The sequence below is a fragment of the Mytilus edulis genome, chromosome 1 (assembly GCF_963676685.1).
Source record: "Mytilus edulis chromosome 1, xbMytEdul2.2, whole genome shotgun sequence".
Classification (NCBI taxonomy): domain Eukaryota; kingdom Metazoa; phylum Mollusca; class Bivalvia; order Mytilida; family Mytilidae; genus Mytilus; species Mytilus edulis.
In genome coordinates, this window is record NC_092344.1 from 50603212 (window position 1) to 50621672 (window position 18461).

Sequence of the window (18461 nt, forward strand, 5' to 3'; positions counted from 1 at the left end):
GTATTCAACGATGAATAATGAATTCACAGTAGTCGATGCCACTTCTAGTGAGCGTTTCGACCTCGAGGGTATCACCAACCGCCAAGTAGTCAGCACTTTGATGTCGATATGAGTATCAATTATATGGTTATTTGTTTTTAAATTTTATGTTTAAAAAAAGTATGAATTATTCGAAATATTAAAGATTTATTGTATCCCAAGCATAGATTAATGCTCTTCAACTTTATATTTATTTGGTTTTATAACTAGTTTGAACTGATGATAGAGTCTAATGTATCTGGCGTATCAAATTGTTAGCCTGGTACCTTTGTGAACTACATCAGCTAGATAACTTAGCAAGAACAAATATATGAAGACTGTACGTATTGGACTGTTTAAACACATTAAACTATAAACAAGACTAGTCGAAGCTGCGAAAATAATATATACACGAGATGTTTTCTGAATAGTTAATAAACCATATGCATTAATGTAAAAATGTAAGAGAAAACATCCAAAGCACTGACATTTTGTTTAACAATCTGAAAGAATATAACCGTTTTGTGAGAAATATCTTCTAAAGTCTAGACACCAGTTGCACTAAAAGTTATGCATTTATACATGCACTTGGAGATTTCATTGCACACGGACGTGTGTACCTATTGATAATGTTTAAATGTGTTTATCAAGTCTAAGTGTCCTCTGGAATGGTCTAGTGTGAATCATTGCTCGTACATTAAAGATTTTGTCAGAAAAGATTGCATAATGTTTGAATAGTATGGATTTGAGAAATTTGAGTACTGTTAGCTTTATTTGTGTATTATGCTGAAAAAGCAAGTAACCATGCATTAATGCTATAGATAAATACTGTTATCAGAATCTTGACAGTTTTGAGTAACGATAATATATCCCTCTTCTATAAATCAATTGACTTTTTTGACTTCTTAATTTTCTCAAACATTTGCACGATAATTATCGCTGCTTTGACATAGTTTATAGTTTACATACCCCAGCGCTAAGATTTTTTCAACCAATCAATTACTGAATTAGAAACAAAAATCAACGTTCTTCCTTGTTACAAAAAGTATATAAAGAAATCGCTGCAAATTCAGTACACCAAGTATAATATTATACAATGACGTATATTTCTCTAACATTTTGGTTTACTTGTATGATACTATACTTCCATGTAGTAGAGAGCAGTCATTTTCGCGGTGGCTTTATATCATGGAAACCAGCTGAAAATAATCAGGTAAATTTCCTATTTGTTTATAAAATCACATGAATAAAACAATATTTTGCATCAGATTAACTCAATCTTTAGAAATCGATAGCTTTTGTTCTAAAATTTTAAAATAAACGTCACAGCTACCTATTTAGCGTTATTTTTTAACAACAAAAACAGGTTATGTGTTAGATAATTGTTTCATTAGCTTTTTTTTAAGTGCTAACTTACTGTGTCATTAAGTTATTCACGTGTTAACTAATTAAGTCATTAAGTTGCAATAAACACAATTTATTATTTTAAAAATAATTATACAAACACGGGTTTATTATCATTTCAATGTATACGAAGTTTAAAATAACAGTTCGATATCTAAACGTTCTATTTATAGTTTTTAATATAAACAAATGTTTTGACACATTGCAGATTGAAATAAACTACAGAGTGGCTTTCCGTAGAAGTGCGGGTTCCCACATGTGCGATGAAAACACAATAGACAACGGCACAATAAACTCTGGCGAAGGGACTCTAACGTGTCTAAAAGGTTGCAGTGGGTCCATTACTACTATGTCGTATTACTGCACTGACTTTAGTGACATCGAAGAATGGACAACGGGTACAAACAGTGTAAAATACAACCCATCTGCCTCTAGTGACAACCTATACCATTTTGGGTAAGTTGTTGTGCTTATCAAAAGAGAAAGAGAAGATCAAAAAGAATTAAAAGCTTTTTGGACAGCTTGGATAAAAAACAGGATATTCATTTGAAAATGCTATTCAAAATATTTAAAATGAGACATTGGCGTTTATCAGCCTTTTTATTTAAATTCTATTTCAAATTCAGATTGTGTTTAATTAATTAGTTAAATAACTTGATATAGTATTTTTATGATTTACTCAGGAAACATTTATGTAGGAATTATCGGGAAGTTATATCGTATGATTTCTGAATGAAGAAGAGTCTAATTAATTGAAAAAAAAAAATAAATTCTGATTTCTACTCCATAGATTTTTCTGTAAAAAAAACTATATGTTGTTGATACATAAATTTCCGTTATAATGATGTAAAATAAAGAAATGGTCACCTACTTCGTTTTTACGGTATACATCATTCAGAGTTGTGTTCTTTTCGAAAAAAAAATCCAACAAAACGTCGAAATAATCGTAACGTCATCGCGTTGCAGGCAGTAAAACGTTGTTTTTTTTTTTTACGTTTTTCACTACCAACAAGGTAACAAATGGATTATTAGACAAAAAAAGAAGTCAGCGACCCATATCATTATTTTATATCATTAAAACAGAAATTTATATGTCAACAATAAGATGGTTTTAAAAAAAAATCTATGGAGTAGAATAAGAGTTTTCACAATTTTAAGACAAATATTAGAAGGTTTTTCGCCAATCTTATGTAATTTCTATACAAATATTCACCCTTATATTAAGAAATCAATCTGCAATATTTCAGACAATAAAAGAGATAAATGCATTTTTTTTTCGATTTTTAGTTGTAAGTCATCGCGCCAGAGTTGTATGAAATTTTTTAGAAAGTCTGCGACATAGCCCTTTAACTGTACCTTGATCTGAAATCAAAAAATAGGTTAATGTGTTTATCAATTAATTTTATTTAGACTCGTGTATTTCAATTTGAATCAGCGTTTATAATGTAACATATCATAACTGTTGAAAATAAAATGGTTAACAAAATGATCACACCACCTGCCAAATGATATTAATTTAACGTTTAAAATATATTGACTATTATTTCATCAATATTTCTCAATTTCTTGTTTAAAAGTTTCACCGGCTGTTGTTGGATAACACTAGTCGAAGGTGGCTCAAGCTGGGTGATGCGAACTACAGCAGATCTGAACAAACGAAAAGACACTGGGAAAATAAACTCCTCTCCAATATCTGCAATGCAACCTATTGTCAGATTCAATTATGGGTGTGACTATACATTGAAAATACCCGGTATGTTTATAAATATATACAATAAGGCACCGGTAGGAAAATCGACAGTTTTATTTTCATAAAACATGGAAAATTCAATACGAAGAAGTTTTGCTTTTTTATCAGTTCCCAATTGTTTTCTTGCATGAGAGAGAAAGCTTTTGTCCTTATATTGTGAGTCCATCAGTCATCGACAAAATTATGAAACAAAATTTACTTTTATAACGGGTCAAACGTTTTGCCTATGTGGACTGATAATATAGTTGTTAAACTGCTTTTGAACTGTTCATAAAATAATTAATTTTGTCTTATTAAGTTTTGATCTAAAATAAGTTTTCATCACTGTTATTTCATTTATAATTTAGAATTAACTGCCAAACCAATAGTTTATAGTATAGAACACCAATTAAAATGAAGTAGATATGTATAATAGAAAAACAAAATATCCAGAAAGGCGACCAGACTCGCCTGAGTCTCTCAGGGGATACCAGTAAAGTAAATTTAATGTACATTTGTTCTTGAATATCTGAAAATCTTTTAATATAATGATACAGATATGTTGTAAGATTGCCGTTGATACAACTATTCATCATTGAGCAAATAACGTAGATAACCGATAGGTCAACGTACAGCATTTGACAATAATCAAAACCCATACCTTAATTTTGAACTATAAATGGCCGGTCATTACTATCGAACAGCCATTCAAACCAGCAATAACGTAAAATTAAAAGGACAGAAATCTGCAAAACGATAACGGCTAAAATACAGGGACTGACTTTACATAGGCACACGCAGAATGTGGCGGGTTGAAACAATTTTGCAAGCGCTTAGCTTTCATTAAACCTGAAACAAACGTGTAACGTCACAACGTGGGAACAAACAGAAAAATCAAGTGGAAAGGGGCTCGAAGAAGACGTAAATAAGATTAAATTTTATTCAAGATAATGAACAACAGCCAAATATAACACCCCAATAAATTTTGTTGATAGTTTCTGACGATGATGGTGATGTTGTACGTTGTCGGTGGTCTATAAAAACTCCATATGATGAATGCGGAGGAGTATGTCAGGCACTCAATGGTTCTTATTTAGATGAGGTAATATATTGCTAAACATGTGCTTTTTATATTTTGCCAAAAAAAGTAGGACCCAGAAAATATAAATTACAAAAACAAAAATTATTTTCAAGACGGAAATCACTTATATTTACAGTTATTAACATTTTGGCAGCTGCAAGTTTGTATGGTGGAAAAAAATAAATTTGACGCTCAAGAATAATGCAATCCATAGGGACACTATAAAGTCGCTCAAATCATAGGCTAACATTTATAATATGGCTTACCAACTAAAATAGTTTATGTGCACGTGTAAAGGTGTTATACCTAGTAAATATGCATTTTCTCCATATGTTTCAAAAATTGAAAAGATCATAACAACCGTACTTAGAAAGTTCAATTTGTATGTTTTTTGTTTTAGAGCTCTTGTGTTTTGAGCTACAACGCAACAAGCTCATTAGGTTGGTACGCAGTTGCATTGCAAATCGAAGACTTTCAAAAGTCTTCCGATACAGTTCCTCTCAGCAGTGTTCCTTTGCAGTTCTTAATTGTCGTTGCCAAATCAAGCGAATCATGTGCCTCGAGACCAGTTCTACCACCGAATATAATAACTGATGGTTCGGTTCACCACATCTCTGTTAACACTATTTTCAATGAGTCAATTGTTGCTAGAAGTGGTGGGGAAACATTAAGGTAAGACTGAAATTTCAAAAGAAGCTAGTTTATCAAAACAGTTTGTCATTTAGCAATTCATAAAGTAATGACTGCTCTCATATTTGTTTTTTTTTTCAACAATAAAAGCAATACTAATAATTGTGACATTTTTATGAGATGATAGATTTACTTAAGGCATGCATGTTTATCTATATGAACAAGCGGACCTTTAGTTTTAAATGATACGCTGATTTTATTTGAGTTTTGTCCGTAGTTTTTTTTTAAATACTTTCAGAAATTTAAATAACAAATAACAAATGAAAGTAGAATTTTAAATTACTTTATGTAAATAATATTCTTAATGTTTCTTTTTATTTTCTACATGTTATTAGAGTTACAGCAATCGACACTGTTTCCCCAATTGGAATGATCAAATCTGAATTATTTACACATGGAACGTCTGGAAGAGAATGGTTTGTGACTGTGACTTGGAAACCAACGAAAAACCAGATTGGCACCCATCTGTTTTGTTTCACAGCGGTTGATAATATGGGGTATGCATTTTTGTTAGTTTGACCAAGTACACGTGCTAAGAAAAAAGGTATATATTCAAAAACACTTTACACGAATGGAAATAACAATGAACATGAAAACAATTGTGAAATATAATCCATTGAGTATTAATTTCAACCGTTCTATTATCTTTTAGTTTCAAAACATTTCTGTTCACTTACTTAATGTTACATATCCATTTACCCAAATCAGTCGTTAATAAGGCAAAACTTCATATCTTATTTCACTTTCTTTTACAGCCAATCATCGGTTCAAACATGCGCTACACTTGTGGTTGACGATCATGTGGTTAGTCAGGTGACTGAAAACCCCGAATCTGACGCTATGGTTGTTCTAAATCCAAGTTGCAGTGCTTTTAAAACACCTGAAAGTAAGATAATTGTTCCAAATAACTTTGTTTTCATTTAAAAAAAACCCCACCTTATTTATACATGTTATATTAAGATGAATTTTAAACATAACACCGTTATTGGCGTTTTCTTTTGTATATTCGACTTTCGCTTAAATAACAATTGCATCTCTTTTAAAAATAATGAAAGTCATTTGTTTATGTCACAGTACACATCGATAAATACAAAACTGATTTTGAAAAACTCAGATTTAAATACATTTTGGATATATGGAATGTTAGAGGCACATTCCAATCAACGCTAATAATGCTGTCAAAAAGTTGATTCCTGTCGCATTGATTATTAGATTAACATTAAAATATTAGATATCCGGTATAAAACATAACACTAAATAATTAAAAAAACGTGCATTCATGAAGTAAATTTTTATTGTCTTGTCTGAGATAAATCACATTTGGCAAACTATTAAACTATGCATGTAATGTTATATAAAAAGTGTTCGTATTGTTAACCTGGATAATGAAGCGCACTTGTTTGTTATGTGTTTGGAATAGACAATTTGAAGTGTAATACATTTGAATTATGTCAAATATTTGAACACCACCGACGAGATATTTAATTCCGAAATGCCAAAATAATACATCAAATTCACCTTTCTATCTTTAAATTATTTAGATATTTAATTTGTTTTTAAAATAATTTTAATCATAGAAGTACGTAATAAATGCATACAAGCAGTAGCAGCCGTCCCACCATTGTTTTACCTGGAGTCTAGTTGCCCTTCACATTTCGTTCAATGTAACGAACTTGGAATTGGATATATTATGCCATGTGCTCCCGGAACTGAGTGGTGCCAGCAAAAATTGACATGTGATCGAGTAGGATCTTGCAAGACTTAATTTGTATACTAGGTATGTAATTTGCTTTGTTGGGTTACATTCGATCTGTTTTGTTTCATATCACGAAAGAATGTCTAAAACAAACTAGAATGCTGTAAGCAAGAAACGATTTCCGTAAAAATAAAAGACGGGCGAAAGATTACAGAGGGACAGTCAAACTCAAAGATAGAAAATAAATTGACAACGCCATGGCTAAAAAAGAAAAAGACAAACAGACAAATAATAGTACACAAGACACAACATAGAAAACTAAAGACTAAGCAGCATGAACACCTCCGAAAACTGGGAGTGATTTCAGGTACTCCGAAAGGATTAACACTGCTCAAATCAAAACAGTAAGAAACCCAATTTGAAAATTCGATTTGTACTAGAAGTCTATAATTCAGAACCATGTTTAAGGCCACAATATGTATATTCAATTTCATATTTGAGCTAATTTTTTTTCTCCAATCATTTTTGAACTCAAAAGTATTCCAGTTCATTTTGTGGAGTTTCAGACAGCAAAACTGTTGGCAAATTTTGAAGGGAAGGGGTCAAAAATTAAATCTACAACTTCAACAATTGTTTGCACATTGTCTGGTAAAATTCAAGAAGTTGATAATTTGATGGCATAAAAGAGAACAGAAGCTTATATATTCAAGCAAAACAAAAAATGAATAAAAAAATCAAATTGGAAAGGATAGCTTATCTACCCTACAAACTTTTGTCATCATGTTCAAGTTTTCATATAGATTCAAATTTACCATCCTTTGAAGCAGGAATAGTTTCAGGATAGTTTAAACAATGTATATAGATATGAGAACTCGAAGTTTGACTCCTATTAATATCCATGGAAGTGTTACAAAACTTGTTTTGAGTAGTATACATGATATGATAATGTTAAAAACCTTGCAATACATTTGCAATTGTATAGTCATTATAAATAGAAATATCAGAAAATTTTAACATGTTTAATATGTTACATTATAACAGCATCAACACAATTATCGATAATTTTCTTAATCATTTTTCAGGTACTTTGAAGACTTCTAAAGTATATTCAGATTTTATTTATCTTCCGATTTTTTTTGTCATATCGTTGACATGTCTAATGAGTATTATTAAATAGAACATCAGATTAGTGTGTGCGTTTTTTTCATATTGTTTCCTAGCATAACAATTAAATTGTTTTCTACCACTTTACCGTGAGGGTTAATTTCTTCTTAATAATATGTTTTTTATTTGATTGTATAAATCCAATGAACATTCATTCATTGTTTAATTTTCCTATCAATTTTTTTTAATGTGATCTTAGTTTTAATTAAATTCATTGTATTTAAACTGCAAGGAATATAATAAATGTATTTTTATATTGAATGCTTATAATCATTTTCTAAATAATTTTATATCAATAAAATAAATAAGAAATTTCATGCTTATTTGGTGACTACTCCATCCTTGAAAAACACTTGCACTTGTGAAGGTCAAATTCTATTCAAAATCCTTCTAATTCTAGAAAAAGACCGCAATGATTATAAATAATTTTTGTTGGATTTTTTTCTCAATTTCCCGTCGGAATTAGATACAATACAACCGCTGCGTATCATTTGTTCAAAACCCGAGATATACGACCACGTACCACTGTATACATGGAGAGGTTGAAAGGAAGTCAGTGTGTTTATAATTCCATTTTCTCCTCTTATTATATTTTTAGGGAGTTATGGAACTTTGTTTTTTTTTAGCATTGTTGACACCTTGAAACGTCACTCTTCTGAGACTGTTCAACATAAAATTCTAAAACTAGATAGCATTGTTTTCCATCATGTGTAGTTGACCATGTTTGACTGCCATTTGCATTCGGCTATTTTTACAAGAGTTATAAGACTTGATATTATTTTGTAAATATTGTGACAATAACACCTCACACTTGGTACTTGTGTTGAAATCGTGTATATTGACAATTTTTAATGAAGTAATAGGACTTTAGATATTAGTTGAAAAATTGTAATACTAACACCTCGTGAACTTTTCTGACCAGGTTAAGCATATTTGGAATTGATGGTTGCCACAATGAGCAATTGTCCATAGAATACCGTAATTTTATTTCAATCATTTTTGTTGGTCTAGTTGTTGAACATGTTGTTGAACTATCTTTTTCCCAGAACAGTTGATTATAGTTTCGATTGTTTCGAATTGTCCATCATTGATGTAAATGATGCTTAACAATTGCAGCAGCATGGGTTTGTCTATAGAATGTTCTTTGATTTGACAAAAAAGTCTTTTATTTTTTATTTTTTTAACATATGTTTTGTTTAATATTTTGAGATGTACACAAGGTAGTAGTTAAAAAAAAATCATAAAACTATGTATTTGATAAATAGCATTTATCTGCAATAGAAAACATTTACAAGTGGATAAATTCTATTTTCGATACAAAAATCTGCTACGCATCGTTCTTGAAGTTTAATGGAACGTTAACATTCACCCAAAAATAACTATGCGTACGCTACATGCTAAAAATAAAATAATTTACGGACGGAAAATCTCAGCTCTTTAAGATGAAAATATTCAGATAAACAATAATACAGGGATTGAACTAGTCATTATCCAATACCAAATTGTTTCCAAAAAAGGTTGCTGTTTTACGTGTCACGGTACTTGTCTATCCCAAATTCATGTATTTGGTTTTGATGTTATATTTGTTATTCTCTTGGGATTTTGTCTGATGCTGTTGTGTCGTTGTTCTCCTCTTATATTTATGCGTTTCCCTCAGTTTTTTGCAGCAACATAAAAACTTTTGATTTTTCTACGCTATATACTACTATTCCCCATGCTCAGTTGAAAGATCGACTACACCATCTCATAAAACAGAGCTTTTTCTATAAAAATGGAAATCGTAGATACAAATTTCTTGTTTTGGCTTACAATAATTCATATTTTGTGAAAAATCACACTGAATCTCCCAGAAAATATACAGAAGATGATATTATCAAAATGCTGGACTTTTTGATCGACAATATATTTGTTGAGTTTGGAGGATTTATATTTCAACAGACAGTCGGTATTCCAATGGGTACTAATTATGCACCCCTGCTGGCTGATTTGTTTTTGTACTCGTATGAAGCAGAATTCATTCAGAACCTTCTAAAAGACAAAAAGAAAAAGCACCTTGCGAAATTCTTTAATTTTACTTTCCGATATATTGATGATGTTCTATCATTGAATAACCCATATTTCAGCCAATACTTACATCTCATATATCCAAGTGAACTTGAAATTAAGGATACCACTGATACTAGAAGGACTGCTTCATACCTTGATCGTTTCCTCAATATTGACGTAGATGGACGACTTCACACGAAAATCTATGATAAACGGGACGATTTCAACTTCCCAATTATCAATTTCCCATTTCTCAGCAGTAACATACCCTCTGCCCCTTCGTATGGTGTTTACATATCACAATTGATACGTTATTCTCGTGCTTGTTCACACTATATGGACTTCATATACAGGAGTGTGCTCCTTACGCAGAAACTGCTCCAACAAAGTTATGAGGAGGACAGATTAAAATTGACACTCCGTAAATTTTATGGACACCATCACGATTTGGTGGATCCATACGATGTTTCGTTGACCAAACTAGCTAAGGACATTTTTACCACATGGTAGATTGTCTTTTGTCATAATGTCGTCTAATCTTTTAATTACCAAACGTGACTTATTCCCGATTGTGACTGTTTTGCCGAGTGTGAACTCGCATTACTATAAGACGTGGTACGGTACTTATCCATCTCAAATTCATGTATTTAGTTTAAATGTTTAATGTTATATTTGTAATTCTCATCGGATTTTGTCAAATGTGTTGACGTCTTTTCTATTATATTTATGTGTTATGGTAAAGAAAATTAATCACCGCCTTCATTTATCAGATTTGATTTCGTTCAAAGTAATCAGTACGATATTTTACGTTTGAAGTTAGATTCATAACAAACCGGACATAGTTTTATAATATAGTTAATTGCTACCTCAGTTTTATATTAATAAGAATTAAAATGTGCTTTGTTATTAAATGCAATATCAGTATTTAGTTCAAATATATAATCTTAAATTAATCCTAATTCTATCTTATTCATTCTTATGTGACGTCATTTTTCATTTTTTGATGCTCTGTTTTACTAATTCAAATGACGTCATTTTTTCGTCATTTTTCAGTTTCAAATAGGACGTCACTTGGCGTAGAGGTTTAAACGTATTCGGATGTGTCTACTTTTGTGTTTCAAATGTCTGGTTATGTAAATGTATTTCAGTTGTTTCCTGTAATTAGTTAATACTTCAGCTTTATCATGTACATCTTTTGAATATTCATTTTATTAAATTTACTGTTTGCAAAAGTATAAATTACTCTAAATTATAGGGATTTTCTGGTAACTTAACAGAAAACCCTTGCCGTTTTTGGCACAACCTTTTTGATCTTTTGGTCCTCGATGCTGTTCAACTTTGTACTCGTTTCGGCTTTCAAACTTTTGTATCTGTGCGTCACACATAGGTCTTGTGTGGACAAAATACACTTCTGGCGTATTAAAATTTTGAACTTGTTGCCTTTTGTTGGCTGTTGTTCGTGTGATTCTTTGTCAATTGTGTTCTCCAATTTATTTATATTGTAGTCCTGTGTTGTCATTTTGATGTTATATTTCACATGGCCATAAAAGTGCGAGGTTAGGCATGCCACAAAACCAGGTTCAACCCACCATTTTTTCCTTTAAAAATGCCCTGTACCAAGTAAGGAATATGGTCATTGTTATATTATAGTTCGTTTCTGTGTGTATTACATTATAACGTTGTGTCGTTTGTTTTCTCTTATTTTTGAGTGTAAGTTCACATTGCGATAAGACGTGTCACGGTACTTGTCTATCCCAAATTCATGTATTTGGTTTTGATGTTATATATATATGTTATATATATATATGTTATATTTGTTATTCTCGTGGAATTTTGTCTATGTGTGTTACATTTTAGTGTTATGTCATTGTTCCCCTCTTATATTTAATGCGTTTCCCTCGGTTTTAGTTTGTTATCCCGATTTTGTTTTTTGTCCATGGATTTATGAGTTTTGAACATCGGTATACTACTGTTGCCTTTATTTAGTTTGTTACCCCGATTTTGTTTTTTGTCCATGGATTTATGAGTTTGAACAGCGGTATACTACTGTTGCTTTTATTTACATCACAACTAGCACACTCTTTAACCTGGGTTTGTTTTCTCACAATCGGGTTATGGCTTTCGAACAGCAGTATACTACTGTTGCCTTTAGTTAATCATTTTAAATTCATACTGTTTGTACAGGTACATACATTTTGGGATTCAATCAGGTTTAGTCAATCTACTGTTGAAAACTTATTAGCTTGAATGTTATAAAAAATATCTTCCATTAATACTTTTATGGGACAATTGAAATTTGGTTCCATGATAGTAGTGCAATCAAAATTTTATCATCATAATTGAAAATCAACAAATGAAAATTTATTGGATCAAAATGTAATACTTCAGATAACGAGTGACAAACTATTCATAATAAATTAAATACCCTAATAAGGAGACTGCTTCGATGAGGACTCTTTACTATCGAACGGACTTATTTGTAAAATACAAAGTTATTGTATTTTATTGGCGCTTAGATTTCTTCAACATTATGCATGTTACTATACATGATATCGGCCGTGTAACAGTGTATAAGCAGTGGTTCTCGTATATGTATTCGATACGATGCGTTATTATTGACATATTTAAGACATCATTTATGAGAATCTATAGAGCAGAGAAATTTTGATTTTTTGTATCGATGTAAGATTTAGATTCAAATAGCTTTCACCTTTAATGATAACGTAATATTTTCTCTAGAATTTATATATAATGTATAGTTCAGTGCCCGCAAAATAGAAGCCAATGTTAAATATTTATCTCTTCTTCACAATTTTCTTCAATTGAATCTCGATATTAATTATGTTTTAATATAGTTAAGGATGTTCGCTACTTTGTTTCAAATAACAAGTTTTTTAAAAGAATGTAAAAAATGATAGAATATATTAGTAAAATCACAAAAAAACTCAGAGGAAAATCTAATCGGAAAGTCCATAATCATATGGCAAAATCAAATGACAAAACACAACAAAAACAAATGGACAAGAACTGTCATATTCCTGACTTGGTACAGGCATTTTCAAATGTAGAAAATGATAGATTTAAACTGGTTTTATAGCGCTAAATCTCTCATTTTGTTGATAGTCTCATCAAATTCCGTTATATTTACAATGATGCGTGAACTAAACAGACATAATAAATAAAATAGTCAAAATATGGGTACAGCAGTCATCATCGTGTATCAATTTTAAAAGGAACAATTTAACAGAACACAAAAAACATCTATCTACAAGCACATTCATTGATTCGCGTGTCTGACGTCAGAAAATTTTATACGTCACAATTAAATTAAGAAACTAAAAAAGAGGAAAAAAAATAGAGTGTCCCTGTGCTTGTTTTCGAGATATAAGCTATTGAAAATTTAGCGGCAAATAATTCTTCGTAGATGTCATACACTTCACATTGGCCATTTTTTCTTTCAGAAAAGATTGGAAGAAAAACAACTATTTTGTAGGATTAACAAAGATGCACTTTTTACTACATGTAGTCAAATCATGGAAAGAAAAGTTGGCAAAATTGTTATTGGCAATAAATGAATAAAACAAGATGATTTCAAATAACTGGCAAACAATCAGAAACAGGAATAGCGGACATTCTTAACGGCGTTTTTCTAACAAGGACGTTCTACCTCCTTAAGCCTTGAAATGTCACGAGGGAAAGAGGGGTTATATATTTGTATATGTGTGAGAGACAAGTGTGTGTGCTTAATTATCAGAAGTGTCAAACTTTTGACGTCAAATGACAGACATTCAAATATGACCAAACCGACAAATCAAATATGCTCCCATCTTAGTTTTTTTCAAAGATAGTATACTTGTTAGTATGACAATTGAGTCACGTTGCGAATACAACTCCTCTGAGAACATTTGATGGAATGATGTTATACTTGTAAGTATTTTTTGTCATCATGTGAAGTTTAAAATATTATATTGCAATCTTGATTTGTCTTTTCGTTGGGTTTCCTTAGACTTTCACTATATTTGTACGTACCAATGTAGCAAAATGACACACATTATCTAACCCCTTCATTTATACAACATGGGAGACATTTCGCTATGGTGAAGCAATCTTGTGTAAACTTTAATGCAATTAGACTCAATTGAAGCTTGAATTTATTTTCTAATCGGTCTTTTGAGTTAAATATTTAGTAATGAAGCTTCAGATCTCTACCATACATCGCATACAAAGTGTTACAGTTTTGAACCATTTAATAAGATGCATTTATTTTAATGATTCGATTTCGATGATTTTATGCATATTCAATTTATGCAGAAAAGCATGATTTTCACTTCAAACTCAAAAAGAGACCAAAATAAATTGTAACTATTATATCTCCTTCACAATTTCTTTACTACGACAATTTAACATTATACAATTAAATATAGAGGGAATCGAGTATCTGAAATTCTAATATGACGTGCTTCTTTAGCTTTGTAAAGAAACCATACTTTATTATCCAATAAAATTAGTTTGCACATGCGTATATTGATTACGGCAGAAAAATGAATTTCGTCAAATTAGTATGCATTTAATGTATTTCCTTAAATTAAAACACTTTCAAACACTAAAATGATACACATTTTGTTACTAATACTTTTACAATGGCAACAATGTGTTACAATTCGTAATTGACATATTTGACCTAGATACCACAACGTTCATGTTGGCTGTTCTAATTTCAAAACCCCTCCCTCTGAAAAACACGTTTCATCTCTCCCGTTAAAAAGGCATGTCATTGTATATTATTATTTCATTGAAACATGTGTTCCGACGATAAAATATAAAATAAAGTATAGGTTATTATTACTGTTGTACTGAAATGACAAAATTGTTTCATATTTCTGATCAAATGGATTGACCCTAGCAGGGAATCGAACCCCATTCTCCTATAAAAAAAAATAGGCGTAATTACCAATATACCACCAAGGTTTCCAATCCATTTTACAAATGCAACAAGATTGTCACCTAGTATTAATTTTAATCATCATGTAATACAGCATTTGAAATCGTCAGATGCACAAAGGCGTGCTCTTTGGCTTTGATCAACTTTGCAAGGTGTAGCCACCGCAAGTATAAATGGATCTCTGTCAAAGGGCCCTACTGCCAAGTCTCGAATGTCAGCACAACTTTATCAAGGAATCCTCTATCAGATATGAACATATTTACCAATGCTACAATATTAACCGGCGGAATATTTACGATTGATTTAGTAAATAGAGACCTACCCGATTCTCCTTGTGCGTCCACCGCCATTGACAACTGACTTGAAAATGTGCGTGTCAGAAATTGACCTCAAAGGAAAAGACTGTTGTAATATAACTTTTCTGTTATATTGTGACACAAACATTGATTTAGTTAATAAATTAATTTGTTAATTTCTGTTTCGATTTTGAATTTTAGAAATACAACTTTGCGAAATTAAACTGGTTTGAACTAGTTGGATAAAAATCGACAGGAAGGTTGATGGAACAGCCTACACAAATACGGTACACCTATGTACACAGCGAACATAGAAATTACCGTAATTGTCCTAATCAGAATCGAAATAATTGATGCCAGCTATACTTTATTGTAGTTTTAACATGGGTAGGCATTATATTCGTGTTATTTTAGCCCTCGCTATCGCTCTGGCAAAAATAATCACAAATATAATGCCTACCCATGTTAAAACTACAATAAAGTATAGCTGGCATCAATTATTTCTTAAACAAATTTAAATTTGTAAATGTTTGTTGACTTTGAAGTTATATATTATTTTTACCAGGCTTCAACTTGTGAAGTAACTAGTATTTATAATTCAAATCAACCATGCAAACATATCTTACAATTTCTTTGGACTTCTCTAATCAATGTGAAATATTGTTTTTGTTCTTTTCTTTTTCCCTATATATGATATTTTAAGGATTTGGACTTCATGAAGTACATAACCTATCTTCGCGTCTATCGACTTATTCAAACCATTGGGTCTAATTCTATAGATACATTATATTTCGTCTTTAGATAAACAGACTGATCCTCTTGAATGCACATGCTTTTTATAGACAATAAACTAAATTACTCAGTATTGAAGGCAAAAGCAATACATAAAGGCAACAGTAGTATACCGCTGTTCGAAATTCATAAATCGATAGACAAAAATAAATCCATGTCACAAACTAAAACTGAGGGAAACGCATTAAATAAGAGAACCACGACACAACAGAAACACAACATTAAAATAAAAATGGAAAGGACGATAAGTTTCAAGTTATTAAAGTTTAAACTGAACGTAGTTTGATTTTATAATTTCTCTACAGATTACATCCAAGTTCCTTTGTTCTAACAGGGGTGATCTGAGCCGGATAACCCCAGTTTGAGTTTCTTTGTTATGCATGCTTTCCTTTGTTCTGTAACATTTTGGCGGGAATGTCAAATCCACTATAAAACTTATAATTAATTATACGAAAAAGACTATCTATCAAAATTCGCGTAGAAAAAATCCAGTGTATATGCTTGGATTCGAACTCAAGACCTTTAGCATATCAAGCCACGACACATACCATTACACCAGGACGAGTGGATCTATTTTGAACTATTATAAACGAACTATTTGCAATTAAACATACTTAAAGAAAGCAACTTGAACATATTTTTTATAAGTGGGGCAAGTTGGCAATCCTTTATTAAGTGGGGTTTAAACCCTTTTCGTTAATTATTGAGTTGTCAGACTGATTGTTCAATTTGATTTTACACTTTTTCAAGTCGGTAAACAAGAGTGGGCGAATTTTTTATGAAGTGGCGATATAGTCTGGGCCGATTGGCCAGTAGGGCGAGTTGACATTGTTTGATATCAACTCATCGTGTTCGGGGGTCATAACGGGTATACACCATATAGTAATAAATAAAGTATATTATAATGGTTGTGTGGCGTTCTAAACTAGATGTTATGAATTTTAAATGGTTTTTCATTTAATAAGAAAACAGCTGGGATGTAAAATAGTTATCCCATTCGGACTTGGTGTGTCAGTGTTAGATCACCCTCTGGCCTCCGGTCATCGGGGTGATTTTACACTGACACACCAAGTCCTCGTGGGATAACTATTAAATATTGTGGTATTCTTTATGATGTTCCTGTATGAAAGTTGAAGAACTATAAAAACCTGCTTAAACTGTAATTAAGTATCGATTTGTCCTTTCCGCATATATATTCAATTAAAGTCATATTTAGCGAGTTTCGTCTGATCATAATGTTTTCGAAATTGTTGATATAATGCATGCATATATACCAAAAAAAGTCCTGCATGTACATTTTTTTTACATTTATTACGAATCTCTAACGTATTATCGAGAATGATATTGTGTTCAGTGATCAGCTGTCAGTGATTGTTGATCACAAGCTAATTCACTTTCGAATATACTGCTGAAGTTTTCCCCAGTTCATGACATTGTAAATCAATCAACACAGAGCACCTGAAACACGTGAAATTTAAGAAAATTGTTACAGCCATTTATTACATTGGTTGCAATGAATTACATTGATTTCCCAGTTAGATTAAAACCGATAATTTCACATGTGAAAGAAACGTGGTTATTTCACTCTCTGACGTCATACAACAATAGGCGTTGTCAAGACGTCGATAACGGCGGATCAAATAAAAAATCGTAGAAATAAGATATAGTTCCTTACATGTTATACATTAACTTCTTACAAAAAAGCCATTTGCCAATGTAATAAAAAGAATAACTAATTAAAGAATTCAAATATCGAAAAATATTCAACTCGTGACCGAACAACACTGATAATTAACTCATGCGCTACGCGCATTCGTGAATTAATGTGTTGTTCGGTCACGCGTTGAATATTTTTCTCTATTTGAATTCTTCGATTAGTTATTCTATAATTAATTTTATTTTTAATGCGTTTCTATGTGTTAATCAAACTTGTTTATGTATCTAATTTATTCTTTAAGAATCAGTGATTACTATTCACCTTCCTGTGGTTCGTTGGTTATTATTCTTACATCACGGGTGTTCCCCTCGCACTAGCTCTGTGTGGTGGTCGAAGTTTTAAGGAGAGGCCCGGTAGTTAAGGTCCCTTCATAAAATATTGGCGAATTAAAATACGGGAAGACGATTATTCAATGGCAGTACATTTATTAAGATTTTGATAAAATCGATACATCGTTTCCTTTGACAATAAAGTGCATTTACACTTGATTTATAGAAAATCTTTCCAATTAAAGTATATAAAACATACTTTTTTCCTTTGAAATTTCATATGACTTTTATTTTAATAAGTTTCCTACTTCATACTTTAACTAGCCCGCGGCTTAAGATAAATTGGGTATCCATTTATTTTTAATTAAACGAGTATTTTGTTTCAATTTAAGGTAACACAACAGTCTTATTCAGTAAAATTTGGGATGAGTATGACTTTTTTTTTTAAAGATATTAGGAAAAGTGAATAAGAGATAATTGAAAGCGTTCTCAAAAGAGATGGATAAAATAAGACACTTGAAAAGAGATTTAATCATTTTCAAAAACAATAACCCTTGAACATCGTTATGTTAGATGCATGAAAGTGTATCGCTGTGTTCGTATCATTGACTGTTCCT

General features: G+C 31.3%; 1 protein-coding gene across 1 annotated transcript; it reads left to right on the forward strand.

The window, feature by feature from the left end:
- The first annotated feature begins 1097 nt into the window (after positions 1-1097).
- LOC139484670 (integrin beta-like protein C) lies at positions 1098-6697 on the forward strand. The gene is made up of 8 exons (XM_071268529.1): positions 1098-1231; positions 1631-1878; positions 3000-3175; positions 4147-4253; positions 4633-4904; positions 5258-5419; positions 5678-5808; positions 6500-6697. Exons 1-8 carry the CDS (start codon positions 1115-1117, stop codon positions 6685-6687), a joined length of 1401 nt encoding a protein of 466 aa, XP_071124630.1. The 5' UTR covers positions 1098-1114; the 3' UTR covers positions 6688-6697.
- Positions 6698-18461: the final 11764 nt, after the last annotated feature.

Bases quoted from the DNA above. Each gene is read 5' to 3' on its own strand.
- LOC139484670 (XM_071268529.1), top strand. From the start codon at position 1,115: ATGACGTATATTTCTCTAACATTTTGGTTTACTTGTATGATACTATAC. The intron at 1,232-1,630 runs GTAAATTTCCTA...GACACATTGCAG, and splicing joins AACCAGCTGAAAATAATCAG to ATTGAAATAAACTACAGAGT. The intron at 4,905-5,257 runs GTAAGACTGAAA...ACATGTTATTAG, and splicing joins AGTGGTGGGGAAACATTAAG to AGTTACAGCAATCGACACTG.